The 18,424-nt window shown below is 33.8% G+C and overlaps 2 protein-coding genes across 2 annotated transcripts in view; one reads left to right on the top strand and one right to left on the bottom strand.

Moving 5' to 3' along the window:
* LOC123701656 (facilitated trehalose transporter Tret1-like) overlaps nucleotides 1–18,424 on the top strand; it is a 45,843-nt gene that overhangs the window by 5,816 nt on the left and 21,603 nt on the right. The gene's annotated exons all lie outside the window — the stretch shown is intronic.
* Nucleotides 5,235–9,556, bottom strand: LOC123701961. Its single transcript, XM_045649596.1, has 2 exons — nucleotides 8,719–9,556; nucleotides 5,235–6,053 (listed from the first exon to the last, which is right to left on the bottom strand). The coding sequence occupies exons 1-2, from the start codon at nucleotides 9,554–9,556 to the stop codon at nucleotides 5,365–5,367; spliced, it is 1,527 nt and encodes a 508-aa protein (XP_045505552.1). The 3' UTR covers nucleotides 5,235–5,364.

Here is an 18,424-nt window from a genome sequence, read left to right as displayed (position 1 = left end):
GGAATCAAAACCTACAGGGTTATTTACGTGAACACAGACACTTAAAGTTTGGTACGAAGCAACGTTTTATAGCACGAATAAGGGAAATATTGAAAAAAATAATCATTAACAGTTAAAACATATGAAAAAAAAAGCAGGTTAATACGGAACCCTCGGTGTGCGAGTCCCACTCGCATTTGGCCGGTTTTTATTAAATAACTATATTCGTAAATAAATAATTTATTAAAATCTAATTTTTATTTGCATTTATCTGATAAAATATCACCCAATACACTCTAAATTCCTTTTCTAAGCTGGTGGACGCGAACTGGTCCACGGGTGGACGCAAACTGGAATTTTTGGACGCGAACTGGGTAAAACGCCTAATTCTGCTATTTGTCTAGATAAATAAAAACCACATGATATTTCCAACACAATTGAAAGTAAATCTTATAATAGACTATGTAATGAACACGTTACATAAATTTTGGGTTGAAATTTATTCTGGAACATTTTTATTTTCTACTTCAAACTTTCCAACTGCACTAAGTGGACGCGAACTGGCGCAATTACCCTACAATATTTTAACTTTCACTACATTTGTAGGTCTCGAATCGAAACATTTAATTGAGTCTTATTAGTCTTCAATGACCGCTCTCTCGGTACTTTGGTTAGCCCAGGGCTGCTAGGTTCGATTCCCGGTGGGAACAGACAAAATATAAAAAATGTCCCTTGTGTCTTATGTGTCTATTGTATCTTGCAGGACACAAGGCTGATCACCTAATTGTCCGTACAGAAAATCGTTTAGTGAAACAGTTTTCCACAGATAAGACACGGGACTTAACATTTTGTAATCTCGAGAATCTATACATATAATAAATCTGTAGAAGGGTCAATTCTGTACATTGAAAATATTGAAAAAATAAATAGCAGGGGAATTACTGGATCGATACCAAACCCAAATATGTGATTAAAAAAATTTTTGTCTGTCTGTCTGTCTGTATGTTCAGGCATCACGTGAAAACTAACGGTTCGATTTCGATGAAACTTGGTATAATTATACCTTATTATCCTGGGCATAAAATAGGATACTTTTTATCCCGGAAAATTACGTAGAAAAAAATAAATCTTCATTTTTCCGCGCGGACGGAGTCGCGGGCGGAAGCTAGTATAAAATAATAAATGTATGTTCTATTCCACGAAGTACCTGAATAAACCAATAACAATTTAGCTCCATACAACTTAACTCTTAATTATGCCCTCGCTCGTGATGTATCAAGTTTTTTTGTCAAGCTTTGTTGCCTGTGCTTACACACAGATGTAGTAGCAATGTAACTGTACATATCTATTATCTGTATGAGGTTACTATCGTTGACAAGTTATAAGACCTTTAATTTAATACGTGTACCTCATTACTTTCTGCGGTCTCTATCAATCAGTAACCCATTGAACAATTATTTGCAAGTTTTATTCGTTACATACTCAGTGCCGTCTTTACCATAGGGGCACAGGGGGCCAGTGCCCAGGGCCCCCCATCGTCAGGGGGCCCCCCTGGAGGAGATGTAGGACTGACAATTTTTCTCACATAAATCTCAAAATATTTTATTAAAAAGCAATACAGCTTTTTATTGCCAGAACGTCAGATCATTTTCAGATTTATTCGAATCAAAACATCTATGTTATTACAAGGTTATTACATGGAATAATTCGAGTGATTCGAACACCATTATAATTAACTTATCAGACATTTACTCGAATTATTTATTTACTTATTAACGTAATATAATATATTTTTACTTGAATTATTTTGAGATTTATGAAAATTACTAACAAGTCTAAGTTTACAGAATAGCATACAAGGGCGTTGTGACAAAACTTTAATCTCTGGGCCTCTAGACAAGTGACAGAAACGCTAGAGAATAGAATCCACTATTGATACTAATTGATATAAGCTTATGACGTTTTGCTAATGTTTCGGTCACACTACCGAGGACGACGACGACCACGACCAAAATTCCCATCCAGTCGAAATTTGGTGAAATTATTAAAAACACAATCTATACTTAATATAATAAAGCTGAAGAGTTTGTTTTTTTGTTTGAACGCGCTAATCTCGGGAACTACTGTTCCGATTTGAAAAATTATTTCGGTGCTAAATAGCCCACTTCTTTGGCAAGATTATAAGATACCAAAATCGTTGAATTACTCCATGACGTTACGGTATTGTTATGATGCGACCTTGAAATTTTACTCTCAACGCGCCTAAAGAAGTTTCACTTCAAAAATATATTAAAATTTCCCGACCTTCTGTTACTACGAAAAAATTTTTTCCTAAAAGTCAACAGATATAGGTTTTTCGTGATTTTTACCGAAACGGTAAGTTTTATCATATAACCACTTTTACCCAAATTGTAGATCATAAAATTATCTATACAAAAGAATCAATACATTATTTTCCTAAGATGTAGCTTCCTACCGATTTCTAAGATATAACGATTTATAAACTCATCCCATCCTTATAATATGCACACGTTTCTTAAATCACTTCACACCTAAATGATTTTATGATAAAACTTATCGTTTCAGTATAAATCGCGAAATCACCTATTTTTTTATTTATTTATAACCTGGAATATGTTTTTTAATTCACGTACCGGAATGACAGTTAATTTTGAATTTTATTTTTAGTAATCCTTATTCCTTTGAACAATTTTACTAATTTTCTGCTGGATATGAAATTTTGTAGTTTTGAAGGTCCTAGAATTTAGTGAACTCTGTTCACACCGGACCATTTCTATACGAATAGATGACAAGCGTTTTGACTTTTGCCATTTGCCTAGGCTTTGAATAAATTATGTTAATAACGCACGCAATAATTTTGATCAATATGAAACGGCTACGAAAGAAAAAATCCAGATGCAAATTAAAAGATAAATTTGAAAAAGAGAAAGTTATAAATTTATAAAAAATAGAAAAAATTCGATCACGAGGCGGGACTCGAACCCGCATCCTTCGCGCCATTCCGGGGCGGATGCTTGACCAACTCAGCCACTCGTGACCCGCCGGAGCAACCGAATTTATTCTATTCCTTCAGTTTTATGTGTCTTAAGGGACACACCGCACGCCATCTATTGAGATGATTTAACAACCATCTCAACCAATATGAAGCACTTTTCAGTGAATACAATATTGTAACGATGGAACACGACCTTTTTTGTTGAATTTATATTTTATTTATAAAGCATTTGACTGCCATAAAACCTAAAATATAAATTCAAAGAGAAAGGTAATTTGAAAAAGTAATTCTTAAAATATTTCTTAATTAAATTTAATTAAAGTCAACTTTGGAGCGCCATTACAGCAGCAGCGTTTCAAATGAATTATATAAAAAAAAATAAGGAAAAAAAGTTTCCTCAAAAGACCATATTATAATACAAGATTGGTCAGAAGTAACTTTTTTGTAAAATGTATAAAAAAATGGAGCAAAAATTTTACATAGAAATTTTCTTTAAGTTTTCTTATTACTTCTTTAAGTTTCAATTTAGGGCAAAAACATATATAATTGTGGGAAAAAATTTGCGTACCTAGTTTGATTTCTTTATATTTCAAAGGGGCCCCCAATTCTTGTGTGCCCAAGGGCCCCGGCATAGTCTAAGACGGCCCTGCACACTATACAAACCAACCTTTATTAAGAAAGGTCAATAATATTTTAAACTTTTTTTACGAACGTCATTCGACCGGAATTGGTAAACAAATTTTCCATAAAACTATTAATTAATTAACTTTATTTACAGACTTAATGCAAATTAACTTTGCATACAGCTTTATATCTTCCAGATAAATTGAAAAAATTGGTTGAATAACTTATATGCCGAATCAAGTTTTTGCCATACATAAATAAAAATATGCTTGTTCCGGATTGTAAAATAAATCGTAAAACACGTTTAATCTCGATAGTCACGTTATTTCATTTGATATTTTACCACAATGACGGCGCACAAAAAATCATAATAAGAAATAGTCTAATGTTATTAGTCACTGTGAATAATCTTATTGATAACTAGCTGTGCTGTGCGGTTTTACCCGCATTGCTCCGCTCCTGTTGGTCTTAGCGTGGTGATATACCTATATATCCTTCCTCGATAAATGGGTTATCTGACACCGAAAGAATTTTTCAAATCGGACCAGAAGTTCCCGAGATTAGCGCGTTCAAACAAACAAACTCTTCAGCTTTATAATAATAGTATAGATAATTAAGTCGGGGTTTCGGACTTAAGGAAAAAGGATGAGTTCACGGTTTAAATAAAAATATATAGAACGTAAATGGTTTTTTATTTATAAATGCCGAAATGTTTATATCCTTGACTTGATTGACTTCGTTTAAAAATAGGTTCGCGAAGTAACTAGTTATATAATATGATGTACCTATATTGATTGCGGCAAAAAAGAGAAGAAGAAAAAAACATTAATATAATACCTAATGTAGTGAATTTAGAAATTAAACATTTTAACGGATTTTAAACGGGATTTATTCATTATATTATAGTTCAATAATCGTGTAAAATAAAACACAAGAAAAACTAGATTGTGGTGTTTGAACAGCAGTTTTACGAAAGACCCAAAAATAAAACTATATTTGCTGTTTACCTTAATTCTAGTCATTAGCAATCTTGGTAACATTGTATTATGAATGCCATGACAACACGTTACAAAATGAATCACTGTTAAGGCGACTACACCACCGAAACTAGCGCCCCCCCAACATTTTATTTTTTTACTCCTAAACCAGATCAAATTTAAAAAATCTAGCTCGGTACTTTGCTAGTATATTACTTGTAGTATTTTTGGTATTACTTTTCATTATTTTGCATTCGGTAAATTAGGAGAACTTTTGATTACCGCCAAAAGTGGCCACTTTTGGCGGTAATCAAAAGTTCTCTAGAATAATGAACAGTTAGAATAGTGAAAAGTAATACCAAAAATACTACAAGTAATATACTAGCAAAGTACCGAGCTAGCTTTTTTAAATTTGATCTGGTTAAGGAGTAAAAAAATAAAATGTTCGGTGGCGCTAGTTTCGGTGGTGTAGGCCTCTTAACGTAAACTTTAATTTATTAACATAATGTAGTGTCTACACGCTTGCTGAATATCTGCAAATGTTAAGGTTACGATATTAGGCTTGCATTTACAATTTTAATTAATCCGATGATGTGCTTTATGGTATTTGAGGCTTAATTTAGATTGAAACACAAGGATGATGCAATCACTTTTATTCACCGGCAACAAACTGACACACGATCGGTGACATTATTTGTGTCTACCCTCACTAATATGACTAATATACTACAATCCCTCCACCTTTAGTTACAACTTAATGACTAGGTATTACAAAAATTTACGTTTTTTACGTATACGCAAGGGATATCTACGAGGTGTCAACTGATCGTCACTCCGAGGGTCTATAGGGGCGGAAGGAGAACTCACGCCAGTAGCGACAGAACTTCCTTCAGAATCTGAGCCAACTGGTACCGATTCACTCCTCTCCTCCTCTACCTGCTCTTGTTGAGGAGCTGGCGATGACAAGACGTTTGAGTCATGAGGAACCCCCTGCAATTGTGGTGAATCTTGTTCCGTATCCACAGGAACTGAAGATTCAGTCACCCCATTAGTAGTGTAGTCCCCGAAGCAACTCACATCATCAGACACATGTTCATTGTATTTTTTAGAACCCTTATAAATCAAAATTTGATCTATATGTTTGCGAACGTAGACATTTTGTTCTGGTACATAAACCAAATACATCCTTGAGCCAATGTTTTTTTTAATTATACCAAATTTATATGTATGTTTGGTTCCATTTTTATAATAGTGTTTAAACAAAACTTCATCTCCGGTTTTAAATATAATTTTACGATGACCCCCATAGGCGTTACTTTGTGAAATCTGTTTAGCATTAACATTATCCATAACAATACTTGACAAAGACTCTGAGGTTGGTGAATTGCCACCAGCCACCGCACTACGTTCACAAAGTAAATCTAAACGGCAACGTAACTTACGGCCAAACATCAACTCTGCGGGAGAGGCACCGGTAGTGCAGTGAGCCGAATTTCTATAATTAAATAAATATTCGTATAATTTATCAACCAACATTTTGGAGCTGCCTTCGTTTAAAATCACCTGAATGCTGCGTTTAAATGTTTTCACAGTATTTTCGGCCTGACCGTTAGACGCTGGGTGGTACGGTGCAATCGTTACATGTTTTACTCCATTGCGTTGACAAAAATTTTCAAAATAAGCTGAACAAAAATTAGTTCCATTATCCGTCACTATAACTTTAACTAAACCAAATCTACTAAACATTTCACTGACTCTCAATACCACAGCTTCACTATCTGTCGTTGACATAATAAAACATTCTACCCATTTAGAATATGCATCAACTGCTACTAAAAAAATTTTATTGTTCAACGAAAACATATCTAAATGAATGCGCTCCCAAGGACGCTCGGGGTAGGACCAATGAGCGAGGGGCGCGCGCGGGGGGCTGCTACGAAAAACATTGCAAATACTACATGAACCAATTTTCTGCTCAATATGCTTGTCGATGTTAGGCCACCACATACGAGTGCGCGCTTCATTCTTAGTTTTAACAATTCCAAAATGAGAACTATGCAATTCATTCAATAAACGTTCACGTAAAATGGTAGGAATTACAATTTTATGGCCGCGCATAATGCAACCATCTTCATATGAAAGTTCATTTCTACACATAAAATACGGTTTTAAATCTACATCCGCAAGCTTTTTAGGCCAACCGTGCTTAATGAAATTTATAATTTTAAGGAAAATATTATCATTTTCAGTGGCGCTCTTAATTTCGTTAAAAGATATACATAGGTTTTAAAAATAAATTCGCAATACAATTAACGTATGAACACGAGTCGGTTGTATTTAAATCACATTCAGATTCAGACGGAGTTTCTAGAACCGATCGAGACAAAAAATCTGCAACATTGTTATTGCTTTTAATATATTCGATATTAAAATTGTATGCCGATAAAAACAACGCGTAACGCTGCAAACGGTTCGCAGCGAGTTCGGGAATACCCTTTTTTGATGCAAATATCGACAACAAAGGCTTATGATCAGTTCGTAAAGTGAAAGGAACAGTACGACCGTACAAATAATGATGGAATTTTTTTATTGCAAAAACTATAGCAGATGCCTCTTTCTGAATCTGCGCATAATTACGCTCCGCGGGCGACAACGACCGCGACGCATACGCCACGACCCGCTCAGCGCCGTCCGGCTGCCGCTGTGCCAGCACGGCGCCCAGCCCCGCCGGCCCCGCGTCCGCCGTCACTATCGTACACAGCTCGGGGTCGAAGTGGGCCAGCACCCGATCCGATGATAATTCTTGTTTAATTCTACAAAACGCCTCATTCTGTTCACGGCCCCAAAACCATTTTGTATCTTTTTTTAGTAACATCTGTAACGGATCCAAAACACTCGACGTGTTTGGTATGAAACATCTATAATAATTTACCATACCTAGAAAAGATTTCAACTCACTAACATTCTTTGGGCAACTTGCATTTACAATAGCTTCAACCTTTTGTTTTGATTTATGTAGACCGTTTTTATCTATGATGAAACCGAGATATTCGATAGACGTCTGAAATAATTTACATTTTTCTCGTTTTACACGTAAACCCGCATCCTGCAATCTACTCAAAACCAACTCCAATCTCTGCAAATGCAATGCTTTTGTAGGACCCGTTATCAAAATATCATCCAAAAAGACGCAAACTCCCTCAATACCCACCAATAACTGATCCATAGTACGCTGAAAAATGCACGGAGCATTCGATAAACCAAAAACCAGTCTATTGTATCGAAAGAGACCCAAATGAGTGTTGATACATGTCAATTCTTTGGAATTATCTAATAATAATTGATTGTAAGCCCTAGAAAGATCTAGCTTAGAAAATTCTAACCCTCCGTGTAATTTAGAAAAAATATCTTCGATCCTAGGCAGAGGATAATTATCGATATACAACACTTTGTTTAAAGTTACTGAAAAATCCCCACAAATTCTTATATTACCGTCGGGTTTTAAAACGGGAACGATAGGTGTTGCAAAATCAGAGTAATCAACCTTTTCCAAAATACCTAAATCAAGTAAACGATTTAATTCCGCCTCCACTTTAGTTTTCAATGGAATCGGCACCGGTCTAGGTTTAAAAAATTTCAATTGACTCCCTGGTTTGATTTTTAAAGTCACTTTATATTTATTAAACGTACCTAAGGTATCACTAAAAAGTACAGAATATTTATTTAAAATATTATCTGCAAGTCCGTTTGATTCTAAACTGTTGTAGTTACACGAACTAATAAACTCCAAACTAAAAATAGAAATAAAATCACGGCCTAAAAGTATCGGTTGGTTTTTGTGTGTATTAACAATAAAAAATTTAATCGGTTTAACGATATTATCATAGGTAACGTTCATACAGATATAACCTAATGGGTTAATTCTAGTCCCGTTATAACAATTAAACACCACACTACTCGGTTGTAACAACCGTTTACGTTTAAAATATTTTTCATAAATAAGATATGGCAAAACGGATACTGCACTACCGCTGTCGATTTCACAAATAAACTTTATCGAATCCAACAATACCGAAAGACGCATAGGTTCTCCATTTAAACATTTAATATTAAATAACTCACCAACTTCAGAGTCCTCGCCGTGCATTTCTACATAATTATTACGCTTAACATTAACGTTACAAACTCGTTGTAAATGCCCTTGTTTACCGCACTTATTACAATTATAACTTTTAAAACGACACTGCTCTTTTGAATGGCCTTTACCACCGCACACTACACATAACACTTTCTCACTGAAGTTGGAGCCCCGGGCCGCCCTCCCGGGGGCGCTGGGACGGACGGCGAACACACCAACCGGACCGCGTTCGACTCCCGGCTGCAAACTCGCCGATGATGCCGAATCAGCACTTTGCAATGCCAAGCGGGCACACTGCACGCTTAATGCCATCTCCAACGCCTTGTTGAAAGACAAATTATCGATATTCTCCGCGAATAACTTTTCTTTTTCTTTGGCATTTACTAGACCCAATACGAATCTATCACGTAGTGCTGTGTCCAATTCGTTCTTAAAGCCACAATGTTGCGCTAAATGTCGTACTCGCGCCGCCCATTCAGTTAAATCTTCCCCCGGTCTTTGTTCAGCCTTATAAAACAAATATCTTTCAGCAAAAGTACTTCTCTTCGAGATAAAATGATCGTTTAACTTCTGTATGAGTGTAGCGTACTCGATGTTTTCTAAATCCGAAGGAAATACTAAATCTTTAGCGACGCGATAAGTGTCTTCTACCAACGCTGTCAACAACAACGCGCGGCGCTTCACCCCGGCTTTGTCTGAATTGTCATCAATGCTGTTAGCCGTGCAATACTGCTTAAAACGACTAATGAATATACTCCATTCTTGCGCGTGGTGGTCGAACGTGAGATTGCTGCCAAATGACGCATTTCCAACAAACGACATATTTCACTGTATTCTTTGCACTTTTTCACGTGTGAATTACTATTTCCTCGTCGCCAATTATGGTATTTGAGGCTTAATTTAGATTGAAACACAAGGATGATGCAATCACTTTTATTCACCGGCAACAAACTGACACACGATCGGTGACATTATTAATTGTGTCTACCCTCACTAATATGACTAATATACTACACAATACACACTACACAATACACAATATGACTAATATACTACAGAATTAATATTGGTAACAGCTAATTTTTAATTTCGGCTTCGGCGGCTACTAAAAAAAACTTCCCTCGTCATTTTATTGATTTACTGTCAACATATTCAGATAATTAAATGCCATACAAATATTAAAAACAAACTAAAAATTGTTAATGCGAACAATGACAAAACCAATCACAATTTTATATTCAAAAGCTACTGCATGTTTCATTCATCTGCTCGCCAAACCGCTTCATATAACTCTTACGAATTTACACAAGGCAAGCCACGCTCCGGTCCCATCTATACATATAATAAAATCGTAGGAAAGTCAAAACTGTACATTGAATATTTTTTTAAAAGAATACATAATCCATGATCTATAATCGATATAGAAGCCAAAAACATAGTTTTTAGAATTTTTGTCTGTTTGTCTGTTTGTCGGTTTGTCTGTTTGTCTGTTTGTCTGTATATTTGTCCGAGCTAATCTCGAAAAGTACCGCATAGATTGACTTCAAATTTTGCATGAATATTACTAACAGGTCGGGTGAGGCTTTTATATACACATTATCATGCTATCACCTCCGGGGGAGGAGCTGTGAACCTTTATTTTTTTAACGTATTCCGTGTATTACACAGCGTACAATCTAAAGACTCATGTTTAAATGTTGTTTTTGGGTAAGCCACGCTATTATCTAGCTTTACACTATAAAAACTACGTCATTTACGTAATTTTGGCAGAGAAACAGTTTAATGAATCTTAGTAGTATAAAGACAAATTTGAAACAGCGCCATCTATGAGACTTCATTAAAATCAAATCAATTTACATGTTTAACGCTTCTTGCAAATTTATAATTAAAAATTAAATAATATGATGTTGGTGGGGTTTTTAATTGTACTTATTTATTTAACTTTTTAACCCATGTCTTCCCAGAGTCCACTTCAGGTGCTTAAATATTTTATGTGAATATACTAAATAAAATTTTACAACTGAGGGTAGATGTTTATTATTTGATGTCAAACAAGACACTATTAACAGTTAATTGTGACATTTTAAAAAATCCTTCTTGCGTTCCCACAAAAGGTAAGTTGTAGCTTTTATATTTATTCTTTATTAATTAATTATATAGTTAGACTCATGTTTTTAATTAGAATTGAAGTTACGACAAAATAAGAAAATGATAAAATTTTATTTTTATGTATAACTTTTACAAGACTATATTAAACGCCCAAAGAAGGTCACTTTAGTTCTTGATAGAATTTTATTTGTTAGTAGCTTTTTAATAAAATTAGGTAAAGTAATCTTTTCATTTTTTTTATTTACAGAATCAATGTTCATAAAAATTAACGATTTGCATGAGGATGTATTAGAAATAAGTATCCTGGCGCGTGGTCAATTGTTGACTAAAGTTAATTTCCAACGTATGGTACAATCATTGGAAGAATCTTTGGTAATTTTAGAGGATATTTTTCGGGAATGAGAAAAGGGGCAGCCAACCACGTATCAGCGTGCGTGCGTGAGAATCTACCTACGTTTCAGTACCAAAAAAAAATGTTATTTTGAAACGTAAATATTGCACTCACAACTACTGTACAAGTATGATTTTTAATCGTGCTTTACTGTCATCTGATTGTTTTATTATCCATATGGCTATCGCGGTACAGATCGTACTGGGATCAGAGTACATATTATTTATCAATTGGTGTGGTAATATTATACGTACCACACCAAGTAAAATATTTACAATCATACCAAATGGATAAACACGGTATGTACATAAGGCGGTCTTATCGCTTACTAGCGATCTCTTCCAGACTGCCCAAGGTAAGAGATAAAGAATTATACTCATGATCCAGCAATTTTCAACCGAAAAAGAAGTTTTTCTGTAATTGGTAGTTGTTTCATTTATTTATTTTAAATACCTAATTTTACTTTTATATTTGCCCATTTGCATTACATTCAGCTTCCATAAAACTTATAAAAATTTTATGTTTATTACTGTCTAATATAAATACTCTTTTTTAGATATAAATAACAAAAACAACTTTTTTATTAAAATTTAGTACCTTGGGAAGATATTATCTATGTGTTAATAGAACAATACATAAAGGAAATTACGTTACGATTTTATACAATGAAAATATGTAAAAAAATATTAGCATGTGTAATTATTAAATTGATCCCGAACCCAAAACTGTAGTAAATTTTTTTAGTCATTTAGTGTTTAATTCAGGTTCATTAATAAAAAAATTATGATCATTTAAATAATCACGGCGAACATTTGCTAAGGCATTCATGTACAAGGTGTAATCGTTAAGTGTGCACAGGCGATTTTTTTTTTGTAAGTATTACAGATAACAAAAAACTTTAAACTGATATCGAAAGTACTACCTAATAATGGCCGTAATCATTTTTTTTAAATAAATCGAGAAATATAAAAAAAAATATCCTTAAACCCTCCCATACATTAAGTACATAATATGAAATATGAATATCCCATATACATTTAGTATGAAAGATTTTAGCTTTCTTTTTCTTTTTTTGGTTGTCTACTTTAATTACTTCGCAAATTTGAAGTGGCATTTTGCACGCTTTTTCTGGATATTTTCCGGACATTTTCCGGGAAATTCCTCACGCATTTTCCGAGGATTTTCCAGGCATTTTCCACGGCTTTTCCGGACCATTTCACGCATTTTCCGGATATTTTCCAGATATTTTCCAGGCATTTCCCAGGCATTTTCCTGACATTTCCCTGACATTTTCCGGAGATTATCCAGGCATTTTCCACGCTTTTCCGGACATTTTCACGCGGTTCCAGATATTTTCCGGGAATTTTCTGGGTAATTCCCAGGAAATTTCCGGGGATTTTCCAGGCATTTTCCACGCTTTTTCCGGATATTTTCCTGATATTTCCCAGGCATTTTCCAGGCATTTCCCAAGCATTTTCCGGACATTACCTGACATTTTTCCGGGGATTTCCAGGCATTTTCCACGCTTTTTCCGGACATTTTCCACGCTTTTCCGGACATTTTCACGCATTTTCCGGGGATTTTCCAGGCATTTTCCAAACATTTCCTGACATTTTCCGGGAATTTTCCAGGCATTTTCCACGCCTTTTCCGGACATTTACACGCATTTTTTGAATATTTTCCGGACATTCCCTGACATTTTTCCGGGGATTTCCAGGCATTTTCCACGCTTTTTCCGGACATTTTCACGCATTTTCCGGATATTTTCTAGATATTTTCCAGGCATTTTCCAGGCATTTTCTGAACATTTCCCTGACATTTTCCGGAGATTTTCCAGGCATTTTCCACGCTTTTTCCGGACATTTTCACGCATTTTCCGGGGATTTTCCAGGCATTTCCCAGACATTTCCTGACATTTTCCGGGAATTTTCCAGGCATTTACCACGCCTTTTCCGGACATTTTCACGCATTTTTTGAATATTTTCCGGGCATTTTCTGGGCATCTCTCAGGCATTTTCCGGGGATTTTCCAGGCATTTTCCACGCTTTTCCGGATATTTTCCAGACATTTCCCTGGCATTTTCCGGAGATTTTTCAGGCATTTTCCACGCTTTTCCCGAACATTTTCACGCATTTTCCGGGTATTTCCCGGACATTTTCACACATTTTCCGGGGGATTTTCCAGATATTTAACAGGCATTTTCCGGATATATCCGGAAAATGCCCCGGATTTCCGGAAAGTACGTAAGTTTTTTAGCTTAGATTAGTAATAAATTCTATTGACAATTCTATGAATTGTTTATGGTAGTACGTGTTTACTAAATAATTGTATGTAAAGTAGTAACTACTATGCAGTCGCTATTCCACGCGGACGAAGTCGCGGGCACAGCTAGTACATATATAAGACTTTAAAAGCTTGTAAATGCGTCATTAAGCACGTAGTCAAACCAAACACGTAAGTTCACACGCGTGACCGCTCGCTGACGCCCGACGAGAGTGTAAACTCACCTTAACAATAGGCATGACGAAAGATTTTGAAATCCTCTTCCATAATGTGTGTATACGTTTACTATACAAGAAAAACACTATATTTCGGTAATATACTTAAATTAAACGAAGATAAAAGCCATTTTTCAAAAAATATTTATAAACTGTGCCAAAACAGCTCGCAGGTGTCATGGCGTAGGTGTGACGTCACTCTTTAGTAAATACGTAATTATTTGTACGCATTGCGAAGAAAATTAAATAAATATTTATTTAATATGTGTTATAGAAACGAATTTCAAAGTTTATAAGTGGTGTGCAGTATTGCAGTGTGAATCCACATTAAAATAATGCTCAAAAATGTGTTAGTAATTATTTCAAGCGAGAAAATAATAAGAAATGATTGTATAAAGTGGGCGCGGAGAACCCCGAAACCACGTATTGTGAATTCGCAATTATATTTCTGTTCTGAGTCGATAAAGCATACGTGAAACAAAAGAAAATAAATAAAAATGCGTATTCTCAACATATTCATAACAACAAAATACATCTGACGTGAGTTGTTTATTTAAACGTGACGTCACGCGTGTTTTAGTCAAAATGGCCAACTGCAGAATTTCAATGTTTTATTTTATTGATAATCTCATTAATCTTAATGTTTTTTAGATTTTTAAGTCACTATATTTAATTTATTTAGTATACATTTTCCCTTGAAAACACTAATATGATCATTTATGAATACTGTCGTCATGCCTATTTAAATTAAATATTTGCATTGATAGTATTTTTGACGAGATTATCTTTTTGAAGAGACGTTATCAACATCTTGCTTAGACATCTTGATACATTCTTTATAATTTTATAGTGATAAACGACATGGTGAATGGTGATATAATATTACAGGTAGGTAGTTTTAAAAATAGTTCGTGCACTTAAAGCTATGATACATATTTCAATATAAAGATTAGATATATTATGTGGGTCATGTAAATCACTATGTAATATTTTAGGTACTTATATCTTTTAAAATATTATAATCGTCTTAAAGCTCTTACTTAAGTGTAATTTTGGGTGTTCATATGGAAAAGTTATGTTAAATCTAATAAGTTATTTAAAATATTAAGTCACATTTGACTAAATTACATTTTACAATATTACTCTAGCTGAATGACGAATTATCTTAAATTAAAATCAATCAGACTACATAGCGCAAAAAATAAAATATGTTATCTAAAGTATGTACGTATACATTCAATTAAAAATCAGTTCCCATCTTCAAACGTATTTGGGCAAAAAATATAGCTTATAACCTTGTAGCAACCTTTAATTTAACATAATTAAAATGCCATGCATTTGCAATATATAGTATATACTCAGTAAAATATTCCTTTATTTTTTAAAGTAAGAATTTAAGTTCATACTCTATTAATTTTCTGGGATTATCGTGATTGAAGATATTGACGTCATAATACACATATTAGTTAAAACAATAGCAACTTTATTGGGGTGAATAAATTACTGTTAGTTACACATATTATGTTAAGAATTATAAAGGAGTTACACACAATAGTCATATTTATCGGTAATTTAAAACCAATTTATTACAAAACGATTTGATATGCTATAAGGAATTTTATGCTTATTGGCGTATTGTACATATACGTAATACCGACAAAATATGTACTTGGAATAGAAGATATTTCTGCAATCATGAACTTGGATGGAACTGCAATTCTAGAAGGGAATGTTCTTACGCTTTTAGTGTGCTTTTGCTTTTCAAAGGTAAGCCCCTCACCAGCCTTCAATAGTTTTGGTTTGTCTATCTACTAAGGTATCTCCTATAATGGTAGGTTCAGTACACTTGCGTCCAACGAATATTCTTCTTCAATTGTTGTACCTATATCGTATATTTTCAATCGACTTCTATACATGCCAATATAACAAAATCTTTAGTTATTGAAAAACTTTCTAAAAAGGGTTAGCTAGATCAATCTTTAGTTGCGAATTTTGGTCGGGCACTAGTTAAAGCCTAATATGTGGTCTCCATAGAACACGTGCCTTTGAGACGCATCGACCTTCAGATAACAGATTCCTTGCAAATTATACAATTCATAGTACCTATCCATATCATTCAGTGTCAAGTGTCTCTCAAATTATGCCATACTACACTTATTAATATATTATCTATTTCGAGTGCCTTTGTTCCAAATTCCAATGTCAAAAACATCTAAGAATAGATAAGATTTCTCAAGGCAGAGATAATCTTTCGGCATTGTCTTGAAGAATATTAATAGCTTAAAAGCTTCCGAAGATGTCAAGATAATGTGTCTTTACGATTTGCGTATACCGACGTTTAATATTTTATTCATGGAATGGAAATTTAAAAAGATTTTTAAACATTGCAAGAAATTTGATCATCAAAACATTTGAGGCAGGATTCGAAACCGCGATCTTTTCCGTAGATATCGTGGCCTCGCCTGACCATTCGGCCACCTCTGATCCACAATTCAAAAGCATAGGATCAAAATTTTAACAACACGTTTAAAAAAAAGATAACGCAGTAATAATACTTCCCATACTCCACAGCTTTCCTCAAAGTGATCTTTACAAGAACTATGAGTTCCTCTTGATTACCATACACCCTTGAACTAGACATCGTCAGTCGTCTTGCGTACAAACAAACAAATTGTCATTTAGTTTCCGCATCAAATGATTCCGGTGTGATGCAGTCAGCTTCAGTTTTAAATCCGGTTTTATTATTGACTAGTCTTATCACTGTGCAATTAATTACGGAATGTCTATGATCGTCACGTTTGAAGCAATTTATCTGTTATTCTTTATATGAGACATAATATAGATCATTCATAGTGTGTTAGAAGGAAGAACCTAATAGCTAATGACAGGAAGGAACCATGATTTGATAACAGGAACATATTATATACCTACATACGATAAAGAATAGGTAGGTTCCAAAAATTGACATGAATTTTTTTACCCCTTCTAATTTTAATCACGAAGTTAAAATATAGATTTTAACTTCGTGATTAAAATCTATATTTTAACTTTGTACACACAATGGGAACTTTACTAATTAAATTACATTTTACGTCATCGGTGCCTTTTTGCCGCCAATACTTCTTTTTTACCGCCAAAACTTTACATAAGCAACCATCTATCAAAATAAAAATCTTTTAGTAATGTTTTATTTCTTAATTCGCTTATCATTTAACAGAATACACAATTAAATAAACTGAGTTATTATAAATTCAGCCCGCAATGTGTGACAAGATTTAAAACTTCGGCCACATATTGACGCAATAGTTGCCAAACATGGCGGCCGTAGCTTCCAGTCGTCAATTGTATTCAATGATCGGAATTATAATTAATATAATGATAATAGAAGTGTATACGAATTTTGTCCTAAAATGCATGTCGATAAAAGAATAGATTAGTTAGTGATAAAAAAACATATTAGTGCTCGTTAAATAACAAATTTTGAAAATAATTTAGAAATACCTAAATCTGCCTTTAATTTAGAAAATACCTAAATCTGCCTTTCTTTTGGGACTTAATTTAGATACAATTGTTTTAGCCTCTATGGTCTCTTCTTAGTTAGTTCTTGATAAACAAGCAATTTTAATAATTAGAAAATACCTGAAAATTAGTCTGTGTTATTTCGACTACAATCGCTACCATTTAGGCTTGTCAATTAACGTCTAATTTAATAGCTGCTAATGAGATCATTCTCTGTAAAAAATACATGAACTCATACTAGAGAAGGTCATTAAACATAGGAAAAAAGGTACCTAACATCAGAATTCAGAAGGTTAACAGTAGATGAGGGAAATCCAGATAATAATATGCGAATAGCATCGCGGTCATATATGATTCATTTTGGAAGAGAAAAACCTCCTGCACCAGCATTTTATGTGTGTTCCAATCACAAATTAAATTAAGACCAATTGTAAATGAAAGAATTAAATAAGTACGTAATTTGAATTAAAAACATCGAATTGTACCGAAGATCGGTACCTACTTTAAAAGCGCGTTTATTTCGGTTAAAAAAAATCGTAGGTATTAGTTGGTTCAATAAAGAAACGAATCTTCAATGGCGGCCAAAGCTGACTTTGACAGATGGTAGGATCAGCAAAAAAGAAAATAAAAATAACGTAAATTGATAATTATTTTATTAATTATTTCAAATTGTTTTTTTGACAAACTTTTTTGTTATTGTATTTGTGTATTTATATGAATTATCATATTTACGTATACAGAATGTAATAAAATCCCCATAATACTTGTAATAAGCCCATAAAACTGAACAACTTTTCCCAAAGAACATATTTTGTCAAATTCCAATAAAACATTATTTACTTTCGCAAATGCATAATTGTCATTGTAAATTTATGATAAAAACTATTATAGGGAAAATCAAATACATTTTAGTGATTTAATTTTTCCCTTTTTTTTTGCATACCGTACGGCCGTGTGTGAGCGAGAGGGAATGATAAGCGCCGCCATTGAAGATTCGTTTCTTTATTGAACTAGCTTATACCAGTATAGTATTATCGAAGCATTTATTACCTCCAAAATATTAACAAAAATCTAAAATATGAAAACATTATAATTATTGTATTCTTACAAAACTTATACATGTACCTTAAATAAAGTTTTTACAACACAAAAAAATAATTTAAAAACGCATTT

This window comes from Colias croceus, chromosome 22, assembly GCF_905220415.1.
Source record: "Colias croceus chromosome 22, ilColCroc2.1".
Classification (NCBI taxonomy): domain Eukaryota; kingdom Metazoa; phylum Arthropoda; class Insecta; order Lepidoptera; family Pieridae; genus Colias; species Colias croceus.
Note: the sequence above shows the minus strand (reverse complement) of the source record. Positions and strands in the feature narration are given on the sequence as shown.

Coding starts and splice junctions, on each gene's coding strand:
- LOC123701961 (XM_045649596.1), bottom strand. CDS start 9,556: ATGTCGTTTGTTGGAAATGCGTCATTTGGCAGCAATCTCACGTTCGAC. Junction 6,054..8,718: donor CGGCGAGGACTCTGAAGTTG/GTGAGTTATTTA, acceptor CCTCTCCCGCAG/AGTTGATGTTTGGCCGTAAG.